At 41.8% G+C, this 25,331-nt stretch overlaps 1 protein-coding gene across 2 annotated transcripts in view; it reads right to left on the bottom strand.

Moving 5' to 3' along the window:
* Positions 1 to 719: 719 nt before the first annotated feature.
* Positions 720 to 25,331, bottom strand: part of SNCA (synuclein alpha) — a 150,801-nt gene continuing 126,189 nt past the window's right edge. For both annotated transcript variants that reach the window (XM_068271060.1, XM_068271068.1), the window contains exons 5-6: positions 10,078 to 10,158; positions 720 to 3,405 (exon numbers count right to left, since the gene is read on the bottom strand). In XM_068271060.1, coding sequence (XP_068127161.1) covers positions 3,373 to 3,405; positions 10,078 to 10,158 — 114 coding nt within the window. In that variant the 3' untranslated portion in view covers positions 720 to 3,372. The remainder of the gene's footprint in view (positions 3,406 to 10,077; positions 10,159 to 25,331) is intronic.

Genomic DNA, 25,331 nt, shown 5'->3' with positions numbered 1-25,331 from the left:
CAACAAATATTTAAAAGGAAGATGTATATAGTACCTAGCTAATTCATAAAGTCATACATTTTTACAGCCCCTGCCCTGTTAGGGGTAGTTACAGAGGTGGGCCTAGGCCCGTGCTGGCCGTGCAGCTGCACAGGGGCCCCATGTCCTCTAGGGCCCATGCAATTGCACCAGTTAGGGCCTGATTATCCTCTAGGCTTTTCTCCATGCATTTCTCTCTAAAACTCAAGAGAAACAGCGGTAATAACTTGTACCTCAGTCATATACAAGTTTAAAATGTGTGCTACATTAATACAGTGATTACAGAATGTGACCTAGGTTAATTTACTTTTATCTTATCGGCATTGTTTGGATCCAACCATGATCTGTTATGACCACGCCCACTAACATGAGGCCTGCTTCATTTATTCTGCTCATCGTTGGCTTTGTCCACCACTGGGTGGTTACGTCCCTGTTCATAGATGGCAGTACACTTATGTTGTCTCACTCAGAAGTGCCTTAGTAGCTCAACATCTGTGTACACCAGAGTGAGAAAACAGGATCTTGTCTACTGAGTACTGATTGAACTGTTTTTGTGTCTCTGAACATTTGTGTTGAAATCAAATTACAATGCTTGACTTTTTATGACATGAGAAACATTTATTTCTTTATATACAATGAAATACAGAACATCTGTTAAATTACAATAATGTACAATAAGAATAGAGTAAAACAATGCTTTATTCAAAATATCACTTTTTGTACCGAAGAATTTGAATGCACCATTATGACTGTGAACTTGCAGAACAATGTATACATTTGAAATATGTCTTTTCCTTCCTTTGTGCATTTTATTTTACAACAATATATGGCATTACAGAAATAATTTAGTTGTTACCCTCTGCAAAAATACTATGTATATATTGATACGCTTTATATGATATGCTTTATAATCATTTACTGTAGGCTTATTTGTTACCATAGGCAAGAGCTTTATATTTTCAGCTTATGCTTTTTTTTATATATCAGAGCCTGTGAGTGTGAAGTAAAATATTTTTCTGAGTGACATGGAGGTCGCCATTTTTAACCTCTTTTCTCATTTATCACTTTCTGTAATATTTTCATTGTCAGCTGGAACAACTACAAAGGTGATCTGTATACTTGTTCCATTTCAGAGACTCATAAAGTATTTGAGTCAGGTTATACTAACAGCAGGGTAAGAAATGCATCCAGCAAATTTTGGGGCAGTGGAGATAAAAAACTTTACCTGCACCACTCTGAGCTCCACTAAAGGCAGCAGCAATGCTGAGCTGTGTGCACTGCTTGGCGCCACTTTCTTTATAGTCTGTTTCAGTTTGCAGGTAGTTATGGATTACCTGGATTTCCAATGCTGACTGTGAGTTGCATCACTTTTCTCATCTGGAACCTGTACTCTTTGCTGCATGAATTTTTATTGAAGACATCCCATGCTACACAAAACATAAATTGTTGCTTATTTTTCATCCCTGCACAAACTAAGTGACTGGCAGGAAGCTCTTGACCACACAGTCTTGACACAGCCAGTATGCGCCATGTAGAGTAACTAAACATTTGAATCCAAATATTAAGAAAGCAATGTCAATTGATAATGCCATTAATTGTAACATAACTAAACTGAAGGTATCTCTTCCTTTGCAATAAAGCTGGAATTTCCCTTTAAGTTTGGTTAATGTTTATAAAAGAGATGACCAATGCTCATAGGAGAATTTCTCCTTCAAGATGTCAAGAAGATTGTTTTCCCTGTGATCTTCTGATCACAATCATGTGATAATGCCCTATCTTTGCTTCTTTGAATGTTGATCATGACAAGCCAGAGGAATACATATGGAACACTGGATGTGGCTGTGAGTGCTTCATGATGGAGAAATTCCTAGACGAATTGATAATCTTTAGTTTGAAACAAGCACATATGCGTTGGCAGTGTTAAGCTTTTTAGCTTCAAATCATAGGGGTGAGTATACACTGACAACACTTAGTGGCATGTGGCTGTGTCTCAGGTCTACTCACAAAACTGTGAGCTAGTCTGAGCTCCAGTTAATGGCCTTATGTAAGGTCTTGTGGTGGGTGGGTGGGGCGGGGGAGGGGGGGATTTTTGTCAGCTATGGTCTTACCACAAAACCTGTAGAAAAAGCACTGTTGTAAGATTTGTAACACTGCGTAAGATAATCACCCACCAATGGGTACTGTGTCAAGCCTAACGCAGGTTTCATATGTATACAATTCCCAAAGAGGATATTTGTACAGGAATATGTGACCAGGTAGGCTGGAAAACCTTGCTTAAACACTACTAGAACTGAAGCGAATGACAGTTAAACAGTTTGGTGCATAGTTCATGCTGAATCTCAGAAATAGTAGACATTTACAAACAAGTCTTGCTATATCAAGCTGAGTTAGACATTAAGTAACATATTCAACAATCAAAACGTAGGAAAGTAGAAACAATACAAAATCACATGTAAACAAGTTAGAATACAAGCAGAAAATCGAACATTAATAGACACTTGGGTGATTTTTTTTGTTTTATTTCTTTTGAAGTCAACCCATCCATAGCACACATATACCCCTTTGGCTGATGATCTTGTCACTGGAGTGGAATCAATAACCAGACTGGGGGAGGGATTTATTAAAGGACTACTAGCGCACATTTTTTAAACATTTTAAACACCTACATGTAGGATATACATTTCTCCCAGGGTAAAATGCACTATATGTTGCTGTCACTACAGTAGGTAGTAAAACGCTGACAGATTTTGGACTAGTCCATCTACTCATGGGAGATTCTCAGTATGACCTTTGTTCTTTATAAAAGCACAAAAGCACTCACTGGAAAGGATGTATACAGATATGTCAGCTAGCCTACTTATTTGCAAGCTATTTTGGAAGTTGAAATGAGCAACTGCATTTCAGTAAATGTGTTTGTGAATAAAAAAATAACTGAACATCCTCTGTGAGGAGATGGACTAGTTCAAAACAATAAAAGTCATGTATAGTACATTTTAATAAGGGAGAAATGTACATTTATATGTGTGTATTTTCATTATTATTATTTTTTGCGATAATTGTCCTTTAGGCAAGTGCAAAGATAGCAGGAGCAAATGTGCAGAAGTTGGCCAGAACAACCAATAAGATTTCAGCTGTTAAATAAAGGTTCTGTTTGGATGCTCCACGTATGCACTATGTTAGCTCCAGTTTTCTTTGCCCCTGACTTGGTAAATCAGCCCCTCTGATTAATGGTACTTTAGAAGCTAATGGAAGACTTCCATATACAGTTAATAAATAAAAAGAAATAAAATCTGAGACCAAAGTACATTGGAATGTATTATGAATATCAACGTTCATGCCACTTGCTCACAGTCTTCATGCTTCGGGATCGTAATCTTGATACCCCTCCTACACAATTCAAAGAAAAGCACAGTAAATAGAGCATCAACAATAAATCTTTTATGTGCGCAAAGAACTTCTCCGAGTTAAACAGTAGCAACTTCATCACAATTAAAACTCTGTTTATTGCAGTAACAATGTGACATTCAGTACTGAAGCTTGAGCTGTGATAAAATATGTTAAGGAGGACTGCAACAACTGGCATAAACAGAGATTACTACTAGTTTTAACACCATGCAAAGAAAGTATACTGTAAATACCATTTACAAAGTAGAGTAAATACAGCATGGTAATGAATTATTTCCATGGACCACAGACTGAAGGTCAATTCTAGGCAAACATCTAATATAGACTTAAAATACAGCAGATGTGATTGTGAAATGTTGTAACTGACAAAGCATTTGTCATTTTCTTCTGCTAGCCTTGTGACTTAAATGGCTCTGGATGCCCCAGCAAGACAACAAAGTGGCCTAATTATTTTCAAGGGCACACCAGAGACTTTCAAATGTTTTAAACGTCCATCAGCACACTGAGCAGATAGGTTACTGCTGTGCTCTCCTCTCAGCTGCACTGTGCTACTCCTCCCGCCTCTTAGTTTCAACCTAAATACAGAAACTCTATATTTGCTGCTGGAGTATATCATTAGGGATCATTTCAGGTGGCATTTTCATAGCCAATGATGCACAGACACATTTTGCCTGTTATGTTATGTGGAAAGGAAAGGGCAAGGGAGTAGTGCTCCATACTTTTTTTTAAGTGAAAAATAGCAGTTGGTGGTCAGAGATCTGTCCAGCCAGATTGCTGAAGAGGAGACCATATATGAAGAGACACCTGCGCACACTGTAGGTTTAGATTTTTTAGGCCTGGTGCCCACTGGGGATCATTGCTACGCTTGCAATTGTGCAAGCGCTTTGTGCAGCGATCCCGAGGATGATCCCCAGTGCGATTTATGCATTGTTGGAAGCTCTGTAATAATGTACTGCAGGCGATTCTACAGCGCCTCAGAAGTTAAAAATACTTACTGGGCCTCCCGAGGTTCGTTGCCTCCAACTTTCGGAGTATAGCCCACCCACTAACACAGAGGTCCTAGGTACTTCTCTATCTCCAATTAGAGAAGTGCAGATGACCTTTTGTGCTAGGGGGTGGGGCTACACACCAGAAGCCCAAAATTGGAAGACCTGGCAAGTAGTTTAAACTTTATGTAAACAAAAAAAATCAACCACAAAGTCACTGCAAAATTGCTTTTGTTAGCGATTCAAAAGTGATTTTGCAGAGCTCTTATCTTTTGTATTGGAGTGCAAAAGCTCAAAAAATGCTGCAAGACCTGTGTTTTGGCCAAATCTCAATCATGGGTGTGGGTTCCCATCCACTGACATTTTGGGATCGCTGGTGAACCAATAGCACCACTGAAAATGCTCCTGTGGACCCCGGCCTTAGACTTTATTCAAGGATTGTGGCCACTGTAACTCTAGTAAAGCAACACCTGGCAATTAGAATTGTATTTTATCTGTGTGCACACATATATCTTATACATATGTGCACTACACCAACATTTCAGATACATAGTATGAAATTTTTTAATGTATTAGACATTCTGTTTAATAAACCCCTGAAACTGAAAAAAAGTGATTACAGCAAGGGCCTCAATTGACTGACTCTGATGGAAAGGGCATGGAAGGGATTGGTGGGGATCACCAGCCACATCGTTTTCTACTACAATCATCAGTACAAAAGTAGTGGTGGCACCACTTTCATTAATTTTCAAATAGATATCTTCTAAAATCTTTACCAGACACAGTTATGCGAATTGGTAATACTATTGGAACGCCTTGATTGATTTGATTGACACCGACCACACACCAAGCCACCCAGCCTCCATGGCATCCAACCCTTTCCATACTGAGGGGCTTTTAAGGGCTTGCAGTAAATCCTTCCCCTCTTGCACACCACTCTTCTCCCAAAGTAGAGGAACCAGAGGGTTTTCCCCACTGTTATTCCTCCAAGGAGGAGGTGTGGCTAATTTCAGAAGCCCCGTTTGCTATCTGTTGACCTACCTCTACCCAAGAGCAACCAAAATAGTGATTACAAGTATTAAAAGAAAACACAACACCATTTGAACAACCCTTTTGTGAAATAAAACAAAAATCCAGTTAAGTTTAAAATATATTCATATCTCTAACTATGCCTTATCTGTGGTCTTGTTTCTTGGTCAATTTGGATCTATTCCAAGGGACATAACTATTTTATAAAAGTACTCAGTATCATTGTTTTGTTTCATATCAACCTAGCATCTACAAAAGCTAAATACATGTGAAGTCTATAAGAAGTATTAATACCAGAGAGCAGAATTGATTTAATATGTAAATGTAAACAAGGCAAGATGGTGTAGTTATATTTTCTACAAATATATAAAGGTATATGAGTATATTAGGTTTTTTGATGTGTACAAGGTGCTTGATTATTCACACAATGCTTTCAAGTAGGGTTTGTTAAAGCCCAAACAATAGCCTGTGTATTTTTCCATGCTTGAAGTACAGCCAGTAAAGCATGGATCTGTAAAAACTCTAAATGAAACAACCCATATGTTCTACCATCGAGCCTTCCTTATTTGGAGCATCTTTTTAATTGCTGCTGTGTGTGCATCACCATGGTAGCAGCTGAGACAGAAGGGAGGTAACAGGATTCAGTTTTGATTTGCTTTTTCTGTCTTTTTTTCTACTTGTTTTTACTCATCTTAGACTTCATTCAGTTAATTTTAAAATACTTGCAATTACTTAATTTTTGTTAACTTTAAATATACTAATGAAGGAGTGAATAATTGTATCAATGTATGTTAATGATTTTGAAAGCATTCGGAACAGTTCAGGTCCCTATGTTAAGTCAAGTACACAGGCTAGAGAGTTTTCTGCTGGGCTACCTCTGCCGAGAATCGAATGTGTGGCCTTGATGCATCGCCAATATATCTCGAGTGCCAGATCACCTCAACCAAGCACAGTCTGAGCCGATTGTTCGACATCTTACCCCTCCTATTCCATTGTGTGCCATAACGCCATCCCTCTGACCCCCTCCTCCATATGTGAGAATTGATATTGGCCCCCCAAAATATTTGTGGAAGTTGCAATGGCAAAATAATAAGTTATTTTGAAGAACAATCGTTAGATGATGCTGGTGGGTGGTTGGAAGATGTGGAAGAGACAGTGGTAGGAGGGTACGTGATGTGAAACAGGCATTGGCAGGAGGGTGCTGGCTATAGCAAAGGCAGTAGACAGGGGAGCAGATAAATATGGTGCATGACTAGTGCCTATAAAAATGGCTCTGCCATAGGCAGCAATAGTACAAGCCGCAATTAGCGGCAAGGAGGTTAAATTATGGCGTCCGATAAATAGCAGGCGCTAGGTGCCTGCTACTTATCGGGCAGCAGAATTTAACCTTCTTGCTGCTAATTACGGTTTGTGCTATTACTGCTTATGGTGGTAGAGAGCAGATGCAAGCAGGGGGTTAGTGTTAGGCAGCGGGGGTAGAGTAGTCCAGGGCTAGGCGGATGGGGGGGAATTGTTAGGTTTAGGCACAAGTAGATGGAGGGTTCAATGTGAGGGTAGGGCAGAGATATAGGTATACACTACCTGCTCCCAGGCGATTATCCACTTTCTTGTTGTTACTTTGCAGCTGTCCTGCAACCAGGGAATAACCATGCGACATTAGTCCTCACATGGTGATTGGTCAGCTGCAGGACTCCTGCAAACTAAACAGTAAGTGAAGGAGATGCGAATGCCAGGACCAGGTAATGTATGAGAGATGCTGGCAATGACATTTTGTTACTAAGGTTATTCAACATTTTAGGACATTTCTGACGGGGGAAGCCCTCCAGGAGATCCCGTTCTTTGAACGGGATCTCCTGATCTCCAATTGCCGGAGGTGATCGGAGGGGCTGGGGGGGATGCCGCTGAGCAGCAGCTATCATGTAGCGAGACCTTGTCTCGCTAAAAGAAATTTTTTTTTTTTTTTTTTTAAAAGAAACTGCTTTGCTGCCCCCCTGGCAGATTTTAATAAACCGCCAGGAGGGTTAAAGGCAGGGGTCTCAAACTCGCGGCCCGCGGGCCATTTGCGGCCCTTGATACAATATTTTGTGGCCCCAGGGCCCCAGAGCTTGTAAGGGCCCCCAGTGGCTACAAGAGGAAAAAAAAAATCAAATCGGCCTTATAGTTTTTGAGAAAATCGATTTTAAAGTTGCAAAGGAAAAAAATACACATTTAAAAACCCGCCGACTTTAATGGTTAATAGCAAATCCACCTTAAATGCTAGAAACCCTAAATTTGCAGGATATGTTAAGGAGATCATTAGGAATAAGAGGAAAAAACAATTTTTCAAAAAGACTTTATAGTTTTTGAGAAAATCGGTTTTAAAGTTTCGAAGGAAAATAGTATACTTTTAAATGCGGTAAATGTCACTTTTAGTAGCAAGCCTAACGGCAGTGTACTTTTACATGTATCAAAAGAAAGAGCAATACATTTCCTGACAGGGTTTCCAGGGGGTCCATACGCAGCCGCAGCACTTTGGCCAGGGATCGCTATACAGCCGCAATATGGCTGTATGAAGATTCCTGGCATTTTTTCCTATTTTCCCAATTTTTTCTTTTATGTTTAGAGTGTGGGAATTTTTTTAAAAAAATTATGTGGGGTCCCCCCTCCTGAAACTTTTTAACCCCTTGTCCCCCATGCAGGCTGGGATAGCCAGAATGTGGAGCTCCGACCGATTGGGGCTTCACACCCTGACTATACCAGCTGCAAAAAAAGGTCCCTTAATGCCGATTTTTGTTCCAGGGTATCTGTTGGGGGGAGGGCAGGTTTATTTTGCTCTGGGGCCCCATTGTTGCTTAAACCGGCCCTGCCTGCCGGCAAAAGCAAAAGAGACATGGAAGGGAACTATATTTGCCCATTTTACCTTATAGTTCGCTTCAGTGCTCCCAAGTAATCCGCCGCATCCCCGCCGCTAAACAAGGACTGCAGACCCCCAAATCCCCCGCGCAAACATCCACGACTGCGCTGAGGGGCAGAGCTTCCAGCTGTAGCCCTGCCCCTCCTGACGTCAATCGCCGAATGGATCGCCACCTCTCCCCCGCCCCTCTCTGTGAAGGAAGAGTGAGAGGGGCGGGCAGAGGCGGCGATCCACCGCGATTGACGTCAGGAGGGGCAGAGCTGAAGCTGAAAGCTCTGCCCCTTCCAGGAAATGCCGGCGGATTGCCCCGCGGGGCGATTTGGGGGCTCTGCAGCCCTCGTTTTGCGGCGGGGACACGTGAACTCCCTTATGCGGCCCAGCCTCATCCTGACTTTGCCTCCTGCGGCCCCCGGGTAAATTGAGTTTGAGACCCCTGGTTAAAGGGAACCAGAGATGTTCCCTAGCTGAAAAAATGAAAAAGCTTTTATACATACCTGGGGCTTCCTCCAGCCCCGTATGCACTGATCAATCCCACACCGCCGTCCGCCGCTGCCCTCATCTAGGAGAACCGGCTCCGGTCAGTCATGTCATCGGAGCCGGGCTACGCTGGAGAAGTGCGCCCTCTACGTATCTCTCCATACACTGCTGCAGAGATACGCAAACGGCGCACTTTTGCTACGCTAGACTGGCTCCGACTGATGGAACAGCGTGGAGCCGGTTCTCGTAGCTGCGAGCAGAGGAGGATGGCAGCGTGGGATCGATCAGCGCGTATAGGGCTGGAGGAAGCCCCAGGTATGTATAGAATCTTTATTATTTTCAGCTCTGGTTCCCTTTAAATAACCTTATGAGCAAGATGTCATTATCGGCATTACCCTGCGCCATTTTTTTGCAAAGCCTTTTTTAAATGTACCCAGTAGGCATAGGGTGCCAGCTGTGGAAGAGGCAGTGGTGGAAGGGTGCTTGTTGTGGAAGTGGCACAAGTGGGAGAGTGCTGGTTGTAGACCTGTGTCAGGAGGGCACTAGGAATGGAAGAGTCAACTGTGAAAGAATGTGTGTTGTGTAAGTGGCAACTGAGGGAGAGTCCTGGATATAGAAAGGGCAGTGGCAGGAGGGTGAAGGAACACATACTACTAAAGCAAACATTAATAAATAAAATTCTCTTTGTAAATTATTTTATCTGATTTATATTGTAAGCAAGCTGGTCATGTATTTATCTAAAGTTAGGTTGAGGAGGGTTGTGCTGCTTCCTGGGAGACTGCATGTTCATTACAAAAGTAAAGGAGCTGCACTATGTGAAGAAGGTATGGACATTTGGACTGTTCTCCCTTGCCACAATTTTGCACTCCATCAATGTCCCTCCCACCCAAAACCACTATGCCCCTCCTTCCCCACCAGCAACATTACATATCCTTTGGCTGCAGCTAAGTTGGGGCCTAACTTTGGCCCTAGGGTCAGGGATCAAGTACCAATCATTATGGGCAACAGTTATAGCGCAGGTGTACAATTGGTAGAGATTGTATGATCATATCTGATGTCTGCTAACCTTCATAGGCAGCAAAGGTGACATGATCACATGATTTTAATCAGCTATTCAGAAACTTGCAGATCAGCCATATTAAATTATCTTTAATGATAATGTACTGAATTATATAGGCAGGAAGTATTTCCATTTATGTAGTTTCATACGTTTCTATTGAAACATAGGTAAGGTAAGCAACATCAAGAAAAGAGAAAGATAGAAGTTACCTCATTAGACATTTCATATGTCTCATCTGCATTTGCTGGCACATGGTCTGCATTTTCATCATGTCCAAAGCCTTCTTCATTCTAAAATAAAAGCACAAAAGTATCAGAATTAGAGTTTGCTGTACATACACTGTTGATACAGAACAATTTAAAAGTAAACCCTTTGATATAGAATGTAATGGTCCAATGTATGCAAAAGGAGTAAGCAGGGTCATTCAAAGCATACTTCCTGTTTCACCTCACCTAGTTTAAATGACCACTACCCTGAAAATGTAAAATACACAGACATTAGAAGTACATTTCTCCCAGAGTAAAATGTGCTAGAAATTACTTTTCTCCTATGTTGCTGTTGGTTATAGTAGGCAGTAAAGATATGACAAGTTTTGGACTAATCCATCGTCTTATGGGGGATTCTCTTTACTTATTTTATTCTTTACAAATGCACTTCCTGGTAAGGGTTTATTTAAGGATGCCAGCCATCTTCCTACACGCTTACACACTATTGTGGCAGTTATAAAACAAATGAAGAACAAAATAGCCTGGCACTTCTGTTGAAGTTGATTTACTTTAATGGCAAGACATGTCCATGAACAATCCCTTCAATTATGGCATGCAGACATCCCAGAGTGGATGGCAGGGTAAGTTAGAGTGGGCGCGGGGCACAATAGCGAACCAGAACTGAATTATTGCCGACCAGTAGGTGCATTAAAAAATAACAAAAAACATGAGAATCCCTGTGAGGAGATGGACTACTCAAAAAGCTGTCAGATATGTCAGATTTTAACAACCTACTGTAAGTGACAGCAACAAAAGGAAAAAATAAAACTATGGAGCATTGAATGTACTATCATGGCTACAAATGATGCATCTTGTTTGTTTTTAAACCACTGTGTGGCTCTTTTGAAGGAATTGGATGATGGAGTTTTTTAAAAGTGTACCTGCATCCAAGGCTGGCCCGCTCATGAGGCGGGGTGAAACTTTTGCCTCAGCCGGCAAACTTCTAGGGGCGGCATCCGCCCTTCCGTGGGTGCGGGGGTGGGGGGGGCGGCCGCCGAGCTGGAGGGGTAGCGGGCAGGACGGGGGTATTGGGCCTAGCAGTGGGGAGGGGGGTTGGACCCCCCCTCCCTCGCCTGGGTCCCCCGTCCTCCGCTCCCCTCCAGCTTTAAATAGCGAGTAAGCAGCCATCCAGCCGACAGTAAGAGGCACGGGCGGGGGATCACTCACCTCTTCCTCGTTCCAGCGTGCGCTCCACTGACGTCACTTCCTGCAACGCCGCCCACTGTATTGTACGTGGCCGGCGTTGCAGGAAGTGACGTCAGTGGAGCGCGTGTTGGAACGAGAAGGGTGAGTGACCCCCCGCACGTGCCTCTTACTGTCGGCTGGACGGCTGCTTACTCGCTATTTAAAGCTGGAGGGGAGCGCAGATCGGGGGACCCAGGCGAGGGAGGGGGGTCCGACCCCCCTCCCCACTGCTAGGCCCAATACCCCCGTCCTGCCCGCTACCCCTCCAGCTCGGTGGCCCCCCACGGGGGCGGGGGGGGGGACAATTTTTTCAAAATTTGCCTCAGGCGGCAAAAAGTCCAGGGCCGGCCCTGCCTGCATCCTTTCGCAAATAAATGCTTAGGGTGTTTTCAGTCATGAAGACTATTCCACACATACCTTTTGTTTGCTGATCTCAAGCTGTGTTGAATGGATAAGGATATTTTAATCATCTAAATTCTGAGATTGTTGACATTGGACCAGTGGCGTAGCAATAGGGGGTGCAGAGGTAGCGAGTAGCGACCACATCGAGGCGCTTGGTCCAGAGGGGCCCGAAGGGCCCTCCCTCAACTACAGTATTAGCTCTTTATTGGTCCTGTGCTCATAGTAAGCACTTCTATAGATACTTTGAATAGTAGTAATCATTAACAAACTGTTCCCCATCCCCTTCTTGCACCGCTGACACTGTAGTTGCCATTGGCAGGTTTTGGTGCGCCGTACCAATTGTTATTTATAGAGTGCTTGCATCGGGGCACACGGCTCCTTAGCTACGCCACTGCATTCGACCCTGCTGACGTAGTCCTTAAAGAGAACGAGAGACAAATGAATAAATAGATTTATACATACCTGGGGCTTCCTCCAGCCCCATCAGCCTGGATCGCTCGCACGCCGCCTTTCTCCGCTGCCTCTAACCGCCGGTACCGGGTCCCGGCATTTCGGCCAGTCAGGGCCAATCGACGCAAGCACAGTGCGCTCCCTCCGTATTGTGCAGGCGCATGCGTAAAGAGACGGAGGGAGTCCCTGTGGATGCGGAAAACTGGTCGCGTTCAGCGGAAGTGACGGGACCCGGTACCGGCTGATAGAGGCATCAGAGGACGGCGACGTGGGAGTGGATGGGACTGAAGGAAGCCCCAGGTTTGTATAAAATCTTTTTCCATTTTTAAGGTTCCTACATTTCTGGTTCCCTTTAACTGCTTCTGGACCAGGCTGATTGAAATCTGCACCCTGTTTAGGACCTGTTGTCCCTGCAAGGCTGTAGATTTCAATCTTCACACCTTATGCTCTCGCCGTTAATGCCGGTCACACCGCTCTCCTGCTGCTGTAGCCCACTCACCTTGCTGTCACCATGACAGTAGAGCTCCTTAAGCCAGTTAGGAGCCAATTTTATTGATTCCAGACCCTGTGATCACAATGCGAGTGGGCTTCAGCGATGGGTAAATGGCAAGAGTGGTGGATCCATGCGAGGAGATGTCGGTAAGCCCCATTTTTTGTACCTGCAGTCTCTGGTCCTTTAAGAGACCAGAGACTACTGGCACGCAAGTGGTTAACTTAGATTTTACCAACTGATGTTTATATTTTAAGAGAAGTTTAGAGATAGAAATTAACCATTTCCAGTAAAAAAAAAAAAGTGTCAGGCAATGTCATTTTCAGAATTTCTATAAAAGCAACTTGGCAGCTCCCATGCACACACTTGTAAGCAGGGATGTAAATAATTTTGATAGGGTCCTTCAATGTTCACACCCTTTGCCTTGCCTACCACTTGTGACCCTCACAGTCTGAAAGAGCCCATCTTGCAAGGGTCATAAAACAAGTGTGGACATCGTAAGCTTCACACCCATAACAAGTGTAGCTGCAAATAACACCTGATCTGAAGGATGGGTGACTTTAATGGAGGGAGTGAAGTAGACGTTGGGTCCCCCTTACAGCTCTGGACCTCCCTGCTCCTGTTTGTAAGAACATAGGAGAGATGCGAGCAAGTAAAAACAAAATTGGTTCTGACTTGCTTTAATCTCATTATTTATCATGCAGTGGCTGTAATGTGGCCAGCATATTTTTTTTTTGTGAAAGCAGCAAACCAAACCCTGTTTTGTTGCTTCAGTGACTAAGGGAACCATAACAACTCTTTGATTGCTAAAGGTGATGTAGTGTTTATACATTGTGACCAGAAACCTATAAAAGGCTGGGAATTACCAAGCTTCTCCTAATAAAAAAGTGCAGAAAAATGTTTGTTTCTGCTGGAAGTATAGTGACTTACTCTTATAGATACTTGCTCTTCATTTTACAGTAAACATAGTGTGTTTTCTGTAAAGCCTACTGAATTGAAAAAATATTAATATTCAGTGGATCTGGAAACTCACATTCCTGGAGTCATTGAGAATGGGGTATGTGGAAAAAATGCAGCAATATATATTTCAGACAGGCATCATCATGGTGTAGTACAGTTTTTCTAAGATTATTACAGTTGTTGCCCTTAGTGTGACCCGTGTAATTGGTTGTATTCAATCAAAACTTCTTTTTAATTTAGATAAAATTATTGGCAGTATACCCTAATTATGCATACCTGAATTATTTGCATTCTTACTGTAATGCCCTTACTCAATTAAAAGTTTTTTTGTTTTTTTTAATTGGTCAACAGTTTTTTTTTTTAAACTGAAAAATCTGTTTGTTTCCAATTTTATTCATCAGTACACTGCAAAAAGAATTTTGGCCTATTTATAAAAGTTATTTTTTAGTGGTAAAAAAAAACAACATCACCACAATGTAGAGAGAAGGTTCTCCTTCTCCATCTGTCAAAAACCTGGGCGGTTCTTGCCTTTTTCATGATTGCTAACTCAGTAAAAGACCAGCCCTTAAAGCGTTGCTATCATATAAATCCGGCATAGTGGGGTCTGAACCCTCTATAACAGTAATTATAGATTGACGGTATACCTTGAAATGAATCAGAGCACTCAGTATATGATTTTATATAAAAATGTATTTGCTTATCATACAGCATATATACAAAATATGAACAGTTCCAAGTAGTGTTTCCTTCTGACAGTATTCCATCTCATCAAGTACTTTATAGCCAAGCAATCATCAATCTTCTAACTATATAATTAAAAGTATATAATAGTTGTGTTATGTAGAATACGATCAAAAGTAGTCTCATCTATATCAATAGCTGTGTAAAACTTGTAGTAATCTTTTTAGTTTCGAAAATTTTTATTGAATGTTGGCAGAAGAATCAGGCAAGAGTATATCTGGATTCCCCACGCAGGGGGCAAAGATAATAGCAGGAAATCATGAACATACAGTAACAATAACAGCAAAATTGGGTAAACAGGGTACCAAAGCAACAGGAAGATAGGCTAGAGATGTTGCAAAAATGATACAGAATCTTTACTATACAGGACACGTTTAATGCCAGAAATTTAGGTAAAGAAAGTGGCATAACGAAGACCGTTGTTATCAGCATAGTCAACCCAGGGTGACCACGTGTTGCTAAACTGCAGCATCCGGTCATCCGAAATAGCTACCATTCTCTCCAAAATCATAATTCTATGAACTTTGTCGATCACATGATCTAGAGATAAGTGAGGATCCTTCCAGCGTGAGGCTAGGTATGACTTTGCGGAATTTAGGATGTGTTGGATTAGCCTATGGGCTGGGTGTTTTATGTTATTAGGTTTGTCTCCCATCAAAAAGACGGATGGGGTAGGAGAGAATGGTATCTGAAGAACAGTCGCTATCAGTCCAGCAACCCGCGACCAGAATCTGGTAACCAGGGGGCAGGTCCACCACATGTGAACTAGAGTTCCCTTGGAGCCACAGCCTCTATAGCACAAGGGGGAAGCTTGGGGGAAGATGCCAGAGACCCGCTCCGGAGTTAGGTAGGCTCTATGGAGGAGTTTGACGTTGGTCTCTAAAATCGAGTAATAGAGGCCTCCCTTCATCAGGGTTTCAAAACAATGCCCCCACCTTTTGGGTGTAAGGTGAAAGTTGAGGTCGGCCTCCCATTTCTCTAGAACAGTGTCCATGGCAGCTTGAGCCCGAGCAGCCTGTTGAGCATATAGATATGAGATAATACCACCCTCTAGGGGTGAGACTTTGCAAAAATTCTCAAAATGTGTGAATGAGGTGTCAGATGATAGTGGGCCTAGGGTAGACCAGAAATGGTAAACTTGTTGAAGGTGAAAAAGTTGATGAGGCCTGCAGGAAAGTGATTCAGATAGAGTGGAAGGGGGGGTCAGAATCCCCAGCCTTTGGAATTTAGCTAAGTTAGTATGATGGGAAGGGATTAGCCATGCCAAATCGGTGTTTAGACCTGGAGGAAAGTCAGGATTACCAAATAGTCGAGTAGATAGCGAAGGGGTAGCCTGTAGGCTTAATACAAACCGATATCTTTTCCAGATCTTTAAGGTATGTAGAGTGTAGGGGGAGGCGGATAAAAGTTGGGAAGGGTGCACCAGTGAAGACCAAACCAGGGATTCAACTGTGTATGGTTTCAGTAGAGATGATTCAATGTTTACCCATAAAGGTGCATTAGGTCCAGCCTGAGAAGGTGGGATATGAGCTAATTGAGAAGCTATGTAGTAATTGTAGAAGTTGGGGACAGCTGGGCCCCCTGCATACTTAGGGAGTTGCATCCTCTTAGAGGATATTCGAGGAGGCTTATGAGCCCATGTAAATTTAGAAACTTCCCTTTGGAGAGGGGCCAGAGAGTCTTTAGGGACTAAAATAGGGAGGACCCTGAAGTAGTAGAGGATCTTGGGAAGCAAGGTCATACGTACTGCATGAATCCGGCCGCTAAGTGATATCGGGAGTTTGGTCCAGGTAGCGAGTAAGTTTAGAAGGTTGGATAAAAGAGGGGTATAGTTGAGGTGAAACATATCAGAGGGATTTTTAGCAAGTTTCACTCCCAGATATTTTACATATTTATGTTGGATATGGAACCCGAAATGGGAGGCAAGGGCAGAGACCGTGGAGCTAGGGATGTTAAGGGGGAGGAATTCTGATTTTGTGATGTTCAGAGACAAACCGGATAGGTCTTTAAAGGTTGATAATAGGTTCAGTAATAAGGGTATAGATGTAGTAGGGCTGGTTAAAGTTAGGGCCAGGTCATCTGCAAATAACGATAATTTATAGGTACGTCCGCCTATTTGGTAACCCTGAATGTCTGATGCCAGTCTAACCTTGATTGCGAGAGGCTCCATGCAGAGAGCAAATAATGCTGGGGATAGGGGGCAGCCTTGCCGTGTTCCCCTTTCTATGTTAATTGGAGATCGACGTGTGGAGGGAAGTTTGAGAGATGCGGTTGGAAGGGAGTACAACGATTTGATTGCCTGGAGAAAGGGACCAGTAATACCAAATCTTTGTAGAGTATGAAGCATAAAGGGCCAAGATAGGGTATCAAATGCCTTTTCAATATCGAGAAGGAGCACTGCCAAGGGGTGCTTAAGGCGATGAGCATGGTGTATAATATTAAGGAGTTTCCGGATATTGTCTGTAGCCTGGCGTTGGGGGATGAATCCCACCTGGTCTTTGTGGATGAGTGAAGGTAGGAATTTATTAAGGCGAGAAACGAGGACTGAAGTAAATATTTTATAATCGGAGTTTAGGAGGGATATGGGGCGATAGTTGGGAGGATTTAAAGGGTCGCGGCCTGTTTTTGGAATAACTGCTATTGAGGAGGCTAAAAATTCAGGGGGAACCGAGGCACCTCTAAGGATAGAGTTAAAGAGTGAGGTTAGATGGGGGATTAAGATATCAGAAAATTTCTTATAATAAGATGCAGCGAAGCCATCAGGACCCGGGGCTTTGTGGCTTTTAAGGTGTTTTATTACCTCTTCGACTTCTTCTAGTGAGATAGGAAGGTTAAGTGAGCTTGCTGATAAAGGTGAAAGGCATGGGATTGGCAGGTTTGACATAAAAGACTGGGGGTCTTGGTCGGAAGAGAGGGGAGGTTGGGAGTATAATGAGGCATAATACTGAAGAAATCTGTCGTGGATTTCATCAGGATTGCAGGTTTCCCTACCATTAGAAAGCCTGATCTTCCTGACGCCGTTTAGCTGTTGTTTCTCCCTGAGTTTGCCAGCAAGCCAACGATCAGGTTTGTTGAGTAGCTTGTGACAGCGGGATTGAGTCCACCGATAGACCTTCTCAGCCTGATGGGAGAGAAGAAGGTCAATTTGTAGTTTGGTGTCTTTAATTAGTTTGTATAGATATAGGGAGGGGGAAGCCTGATGCTCAGCGACGAGTTTGTTGAGTTTGTATTGTAGATTGCGTATAGATTCAGAGTGCTCCTTCTTGATATGTGAAGCTAGCCTGATAATCTGGCCTCTGATATATGCCTTGTGGGATAGCCATAAGGAAGATTTGGCTATATCTGGCGTGTTATTAATTTCAAAGAATTCTGTAAGATGTTGAGATAGGTCAGCCACTACCGTGGGGTTGGTTAAAAGAGATTCATTTAATCGCCAGGAGCGTAGTAATCTTTTTAAAGCAATAGCATAATGTAAAGATTGTGGAATTCTCTCCGTGATCAGCGCACAAGACGTGCGCTGACACTGCGGAAATCCTCCACAAGCGTATAATTTGCGGGAACCCAGCGAAAGGTCCAATGCACCTGTACAGGGAAATTCCTGTCGACAGGTGGAGCTGTGGAGTGCAGAGGAACAGCTCCTCTGCCCTACCACACACGCCAGACAGGAATTGTATGAAGGGCAGATAGCCCTGAAAGAGGGAGATCAAAGCGACAGAGGGTATGTGTGTTCACCAAACTAGTCGCCACCCTGCGACGATGAACACACAACCATGAAGACAAAGTGAGAAGGCAATCGCCAGAGATGGCGATTGCTAACAGTGAAACAAGACTGAATAAGCACAGATGAGGAATGTATGTATGTCCCCCAATCTAGCCGCCAACCTGCGACGGTGGACACACAACAGAAGAAACGAAGTGAGAACGCAATCGCAAGAGAAGCGATTGCGGAAGAGAATGAGCACAGGGACAGATTGTATTTGTGTGCACCAAACTCAGTCGCCAACCCGCGACGGTGCATACACAACAGCAGATATGAAGTAGGAACGATTGCCAGAGGTAACACAAGGCAGAGCACGAGAGTAGCAAAGGCACAGCAAATCATACAATGAGGAGATACGGAAAATAACAAACGCTAGCTAAACGCGAACACCGCACTCATTCGCAACAGTGCACGCGTTTATGTGCGGTCTCCACGTGATAAGCACAATAGAGACAAGCACGCCTAACTAACCACCGACATACAAACATGAAACAGAGGATGCGAGCGCTTGCTTAACGGTTACCTCACCAAGCCTCCAGCAAGCGTTCGTAGCAGACAAGACAGACACACGAAAACATTAACAAGCGAGAGATAGGATCCACAGCACTAGCGCAAGTGGCTAGTGCGATCCAGGAAGACAGATCAGAAGGGGCTACCAGTAACAACCGCTGTTCCGGTTAGCACCCAGACACACCGAACGATTTCCTGTCGACCACCGCTGGGACAGGACAATCGCAACAGACAAACAAAACAGATAAGCAATCCTAACTGCACTAGGGAACCTGCCTAGTGCAGTCCCAGGAATTACTCTAAGCTAATCTTTAAACAAAGAGCAAGGCTGACACTCCAGGCGAGTTACACAGGACTAACCCTTATGACTAGCCACTTACTGTGGGAAACATAGCTCTTTATAGAGCAAGCCCACAAAGGATGTGGCTAGGCAATCTGCATGACATACGTATGCAAATTCCTCAGCAGCAAGCTGCACAACTGACAAAAGGTCTCTCTTCCAGAGACCTGCAGAATGCAGACCTGAACAGTGGGCAAAAGGCTGCCTGCCTGCGCAGGCAGCCCAGCGGATCCTCACACATAAAAAATAGCTTCTAAAAACCTTCTTGCTAACATTTTAACAGAACTTAATGCTGAAAAATTAATAAAGTAAATCACCAGAATATAAAGCATATTACCCCTTCTCTATCATCTCTTCAGCATCTAGAACCACTTGTGGGAAAGTAGCTTCTGCCTCATGTGTCTTCTCAGGAGATTGGTAGGCTAGTGCAAATTATGAGCTTTAATTTCCCTAAATCCCGGGTTCTGATTGGTTAAAACTTCTGTGCGTAGCTCGCTATCTTTGACATTTAAAATACCTATAACACTTTTTAGTTTTGAATACCTTACTTATCTTAACTGTGAGAATCGATGTAGGTTTGCAATGTTTACACATTCTGATTAGGTCATTTCTGACGCAGTTAATTAACAATGGACGTCACCAGCCATCTTGTCTGCTGGTTGACTTATTTGCCCCAGACATTTAGTCTTTCAAACATTAAACAATGTCATTTATGATGCATTTCTGATTAATGTGTCCTTCTGCTAATTAGTTTGGAATATGTCTGTCCTTTTCCAAAAATAGGTCAGGTTGACCCAGTAAAAAATCTACAGCAGTTTAAGGCTTATTGAAACCTACAGGGCTTCCCCCAATATACTTATTTAAATATAACGCTTATTATATAATTCTTCTTAAAACAATTAATCATATAAGATATAATTGCACATTAAAACTTAATGATATAAAATCCTGTTCTATAAATTTGTCTCTTAAAAATAAATAAATGTAATATTTTCCACCGGCAGAAGTCACCATTGAATAATTTTTAAATAATTGGGAAAACCCCTTATTGTTTTATATAGTTGATGAATTTTCCCAAAACATAGCATGTATTATCAGTTTTCAGCTAGCTGAGACATCCTTCAAGCAAGAAGAACATATAAACAATCTTCTAGAACTAAAACAATCTTATGAATATGTTTTACTTATGAATATGCTTTACTGTCTCATCTATCACGGGCAAAATCCAGCTTTTAAAATGTATTTCAAAGTATTAAATTTTATTATGTGTAATTATATGTTTAACAATAATTATTTCTTTCTTTAGAAGGACTGTATTGATTATTAATATTTATATGTAATAACTGAGATAATATATATACTGTATATATGATTGCTGCAGTAATGTGACTTTTAAATCTTGCTTCCAGTCTTCACACAGAACACTTATCTATAACCTTGACATTTGAAAGATGCTTGTAAGAAACAAAAATGTTTTAGCTTTTAATCTAAAATAATCTAATTATGCGTTTCACTGCCTGGAATATGCTGAGATGTCCCAGAGCAGTATTTTAAAGAAGTACCCCAACTTTATAGTTTACAATGACATTTTGCATAGAACATTAAAACTTAAAACATACACATATGACAGCTTTTCCTGCATAAATAAATCGCTAGAATTCGGACACATCAGTTGTGTACATTGGGTCATTAGATAGACCAATGTGAGAATTGGATAAATTAGTGACAATAAAAATTAGTGACAAGCAAGACAGACAAATTGTATGCAAACAGTTTTGGAAAACTGACAGTCAATTAATTTTCATGCTCAAAGAATGAAACTTACGGCAAAAGATTTTGTTAGTGTTTTAAACATGTTGCTGTTTTCATTTGAGTGTGGAAATGAAAGAATATGTTCCCTAAGGATTTGACAACACCTTGTGGCTCTTTTTTTGCACCCTTTCACATCTCTCCAGAGGGAACTACAGGATAGACAATGTGTTTTGGAAATAAAAGAACAGCCTTGCCTATTCATTTATGTATGGATGAGAAAACACTTTCCTATGCTTGGGGAAACAGGGTGGAATGAATATTATCCCAAGATATGCCTAACAACTAATTAATTTTCAACTCATCTCTTCCTCCCATATGACAGCAGAGTATAAGACAAAAATTGCTTCTCTGCCTGACGGTAATAAATTAGTTCCGGTGACTTGTGTCTGACGCTCTGCTTTCATATTAAGAGAAGAACAGAGTAACTCTTGTCTGTGTCAGGAAAGGGTACCAATGCTTTATTAGTCTTTCAATGGTATTATGATGACAGCAGTTCAGCATGGACTGAGTGAAAGGGAACCACCATACTAAATAACATGCTGATTGAAATAGAGTAAGCTGACAAACATCACAGTAACTCACAAACATATAAGGTAATGTGGACAATAATACAGGAGGTGCCCAATGAATGGTAAAATATCTAAAACAGTTTAAAATGTAATGGTACACAAAACCCAAAACTGGCATGTACTGTACAATACATTCCCTTCTGCTGGAAACTAGTTAAATAAGGCATAGTATATTCAGTGTTTTGATGCAACTCACTCCATTTTCCATGCTACTTGTTGAGCACTGTTTATGTACCATTTACTGGTGATAGAACTTGTGCAAGTCTATACACTGTAAGGAGTATATTTGCGTGAGGAGAATCGATCTGCCACTACATCAGAAGTGTGATTGGAGTAAGTAGCAGCACGGAGCGGTGGTGAAGGACTGTGAAGTCACCGCACAGCATTCGGGCTTGTGAAGGAACAGGAGAGGTACTTTATAAGAAGGAATCAGCTGGGTCTCATTGGACCAGTGAGAGACTGCCACTATACCCTAAAGTACTAATCCATTGGCTCACAGTAATTTTAGGCCCCAGAGACTGTATGAGTACACTTTTAGTACCTGTTGAGAGAGAGGAAGGCTTCACTGCTCATTTGGGGCACACATTGGCTGATGAATATTAGGGAGGCTTGCATGGTTCTGCAGGTCTAAGTTCCAGTTTTTATTTGTGTGCATCTATGTGCACACTCATTTTGTTATAGAGGTGCGCTGAACTGTGTGTATTTGTTCTGAATATCCACAATATATAGAATATTTTATTATAAATTGGGTGCCACTATAAATTGGGTGCCACCATTATTGCACTAGTATCTACCTCTAATGGAGGCTTTTAATGAAAGCACTAATTAGGTAGAAGAGGCGCCCTGGTGTATAATAAAAGCATTTAAAAACAGTTTAAAATCGACAAAAGATTCAGGTAGCTTTCCTCAGTGATGAAAAATGTTTGTATTAACAAAATATTTTATTAGTGATAGCACAGGCAACGCGTTTCAATTTAATACACAAATATTCTCATTATTATTGCGTTATGCAATTTGATTCGGAGTCTGTTTCTGTGTTTAAAGCATTCATTCTTATGGATCATAAATATTAATATTAAAATTAATATCAAATATTATGTATATTTATACTAGATATTAGAGGTATTGGCACTTATTTCAATGAAAAAGGCAACTGGTATTTGTGTGCCATAGGTACATGGTAAATAGGTACATGTGTGCCATAGGTACATAAGTAAATAAATAATTGGTACTAAAAGCCATATTTCAGTTGCATATATAAATAAATAAATAAAATAACCTCGAGGAATATCATAAAACACATACAATATCTTACTAAAATCTCAGAGATACACATAATACTGAGGCAACTGATAGAAACTAATACCATAATACATTGTTATATATACAAATAAGAACTATACTAGAATAGTACTAGAAAGAGATCGGCTACATAAAATCAGGGGACATACGGAGCGCTAGGCTTAATGGGCTGCGCTTACCTATATGTTAAAAAGTTAGCCGGTCACTAGTGGATAAAAGCAGCAAAGTGCATAGTATCAGGATTTGACAGCAGGGGGAGGGCTATATCAGCAAGGTAGTAATGGAGAGCAAATGTACATGAACAGGGTAAACTTACCAAACTAAGCAATAGGTTCAGCATAAGGAGCCTCTAGCGGGGGGAATCCCACGCTGGGCTATATAGATTTTGCAGTGAGATTCGCGGCCGCTGAATTGCGCACTCGCTGTTTGGGGAAGGGGTGTGCCAAGTACGTGATGATGTCATCACGCTTACCAGAAGTCCGGTAAGCGCGATGACATCATCATGCAGTTAATATAGCAAGTTAATGAAGTTAATATAGCAGACTATACTATGATCTACTCTGTTGTTGTTTTCTCTTTTTTTTTCACTTCTGCTTTCTGAGTACCTGGATAACCAGAGGCTAATTTAGTGTAGTGGACTAATCTGACGTTGTGCGGAATCGATGTGGATGTGACTGGGGACCAGTCTGGAAAAACTTTAGAGGCATCAGCACTGACATATCGGTGAACTATATGGGTAGCACACTCTAAAAGATACTGTGACTATTCTAGTATAGTTCTTATTTGTATATACAGTATAACAATGTATTATGGTATTAGTTTGTATCAGTTGCCTCCGTATTATGTGTATCTCTGAGATTTTAGTAAGATATTGTATGTGTTTTATGATATCCCTTGAGGTAATTTATTTATTTATATATGCAACTGAAATATGGCTTTTAGTACCAATTATTTATTTACTTATGTACCTATGGCACACAATTACCAGTAGCCTTTTTCATCGAAATAAGTGCCAATACCTCTAATATCTAGTATAAATATATATATAATATTTGATATTAATTTTAATATTAATATTTAGGATCCATAAGAATTAATGCTTTAAACACTGAATCAGACTCCAAATCAAATTGCATAATGCAATCATAATGAGAATATTTTTGTATTATTCTTGTTTTGCATTATATTTGTATGTGTATGTATATAATACTAAGGTACTTGTATATTGAGGAGTTTCTTTATTGTAAACATAGGCACTCTTATTGGTCTGAGGAAGCGGGCTCAGACCCGTGAAACGCGTTGCCTGTGCTATCACTAATAAAATGTTTTGTTAATACAAAGATATTTCGGCACCGAGGTAAGCTACCTCAATCTTTTGTCGATTTTAGACTGTTTTTAAATGCTTTTATTATACACCATTATACCATTATATACCTAATTAGTGCATTCCATACCCCCATACGCCACCTGTCTGAGGGGTGGAAACAGAGTACCCGTGGTCTCACCATGGTGGAAATTTGTTTCCTTTCTTTTATCAAAGAGAGCGACCACATCCAGGTCCTCGGTGACCTCCCTGAGTGGAGTCGGGTTCATTGTCTCCACCTGCTTCCTGTGGTCGGTTGCCCCTCAGCAACCCACCTTTGTGAGTAGTTCCTTACTATTACATTTACCATTTTGTTTTGACGTACTACACCATTGGAATCCCTTTTTGTCTCCTGTGCCTTTTTCTAGAGGGTGCTCTGACACCCACAACCCACTACCTTTTATGAAAGGTTTCATATAATGTGTTTTATAGGAGAGAAACCTGACCTGAGTGGGGAATGGTTTTTCACATGTGCACCTACAGTGTTATTTTATTGGACCAACCAGAGTTTGCCAGTACCCTCTTTTCATCAGCACACCCCATCACACCTTTATCCACATCCTATCTCCCATATACAGTTCACTGGTCTCTAGTGGTCCCTAGTGGTCCTCCCTTATAATTGTCCATGGTGTCTAATGGCCCCCTCCCTCCTCTATACAGTTTGTTGGTGTCTGGTAGTTCACCCCTCTCTCAATCATATAGCTTCTCTGGAGTCTAGTGCCCCCCCCATACTGTGTTCCCCTAGCCCCAGTATATGTAGAGTATTGGCACAGATGTAGTTGTGCTTGTATCACCCCTTTAGGGCTCCACCAATGTATTAGAACCTCTACAGTGGCCACTCACTCTGTTCCCACCTCAATCTCCTCATGTCATGTGTATTCATGCAATGTGCTGGAGGAGAACAAGAAAGTAGAGTGAATGGCTGTTGTAGAGGGTGGACATCATTGAAGCCCTAAAGAAATGATACAAGCACAACCACCACTGCGCCTCTACACTTCATATACTAAGGCTGCAGTAGCACAGAACAGTGGGAGGGGTTGGTGCACTGCATTGGGACACAAGGAGGGAGTGTAGCAAGACATGGGACTAAAATAAGCCTTCCAATTTGGGACAGTCCTAGCTAAACCAGGAGGTATGCAGTATGCACTAGCTACTACGCTACCTTGTGTTTTCTTTCCTCTAAAAGGTTACTTGGAACCCATGAGCTGTGGCTATAATGTGTCTGCTCTGCATCTACAGACAGGGATGACAACTGAAAACATCAGCACGTTATACAATACTATTTTGGGGCGCTAATGGATTTGTTGAAGGGT

The sequence above is a fragment of the Hyperolius riggenbachi genome, chromosome 1 (assembly GCF_040937935.1).
Source record: "Hyperolius riggenbachi isolate aHypRig1 chromosome 1, aHypRig1.pri, whole genome shotgun sequence".
NCBI classification, from domain to species: domain Eukaryota; kingdom Metazoa; phylum Chordata; class Amphibia; order Anura; family Hyperoliidae; genus Hyperolius; species Hyperolius riggenbachi.
The sequence above is the reverse complement of the archived record's forward strand: the minus strand, read 5'-3'. Positions and strand labels throughout refer to the sequence as shown.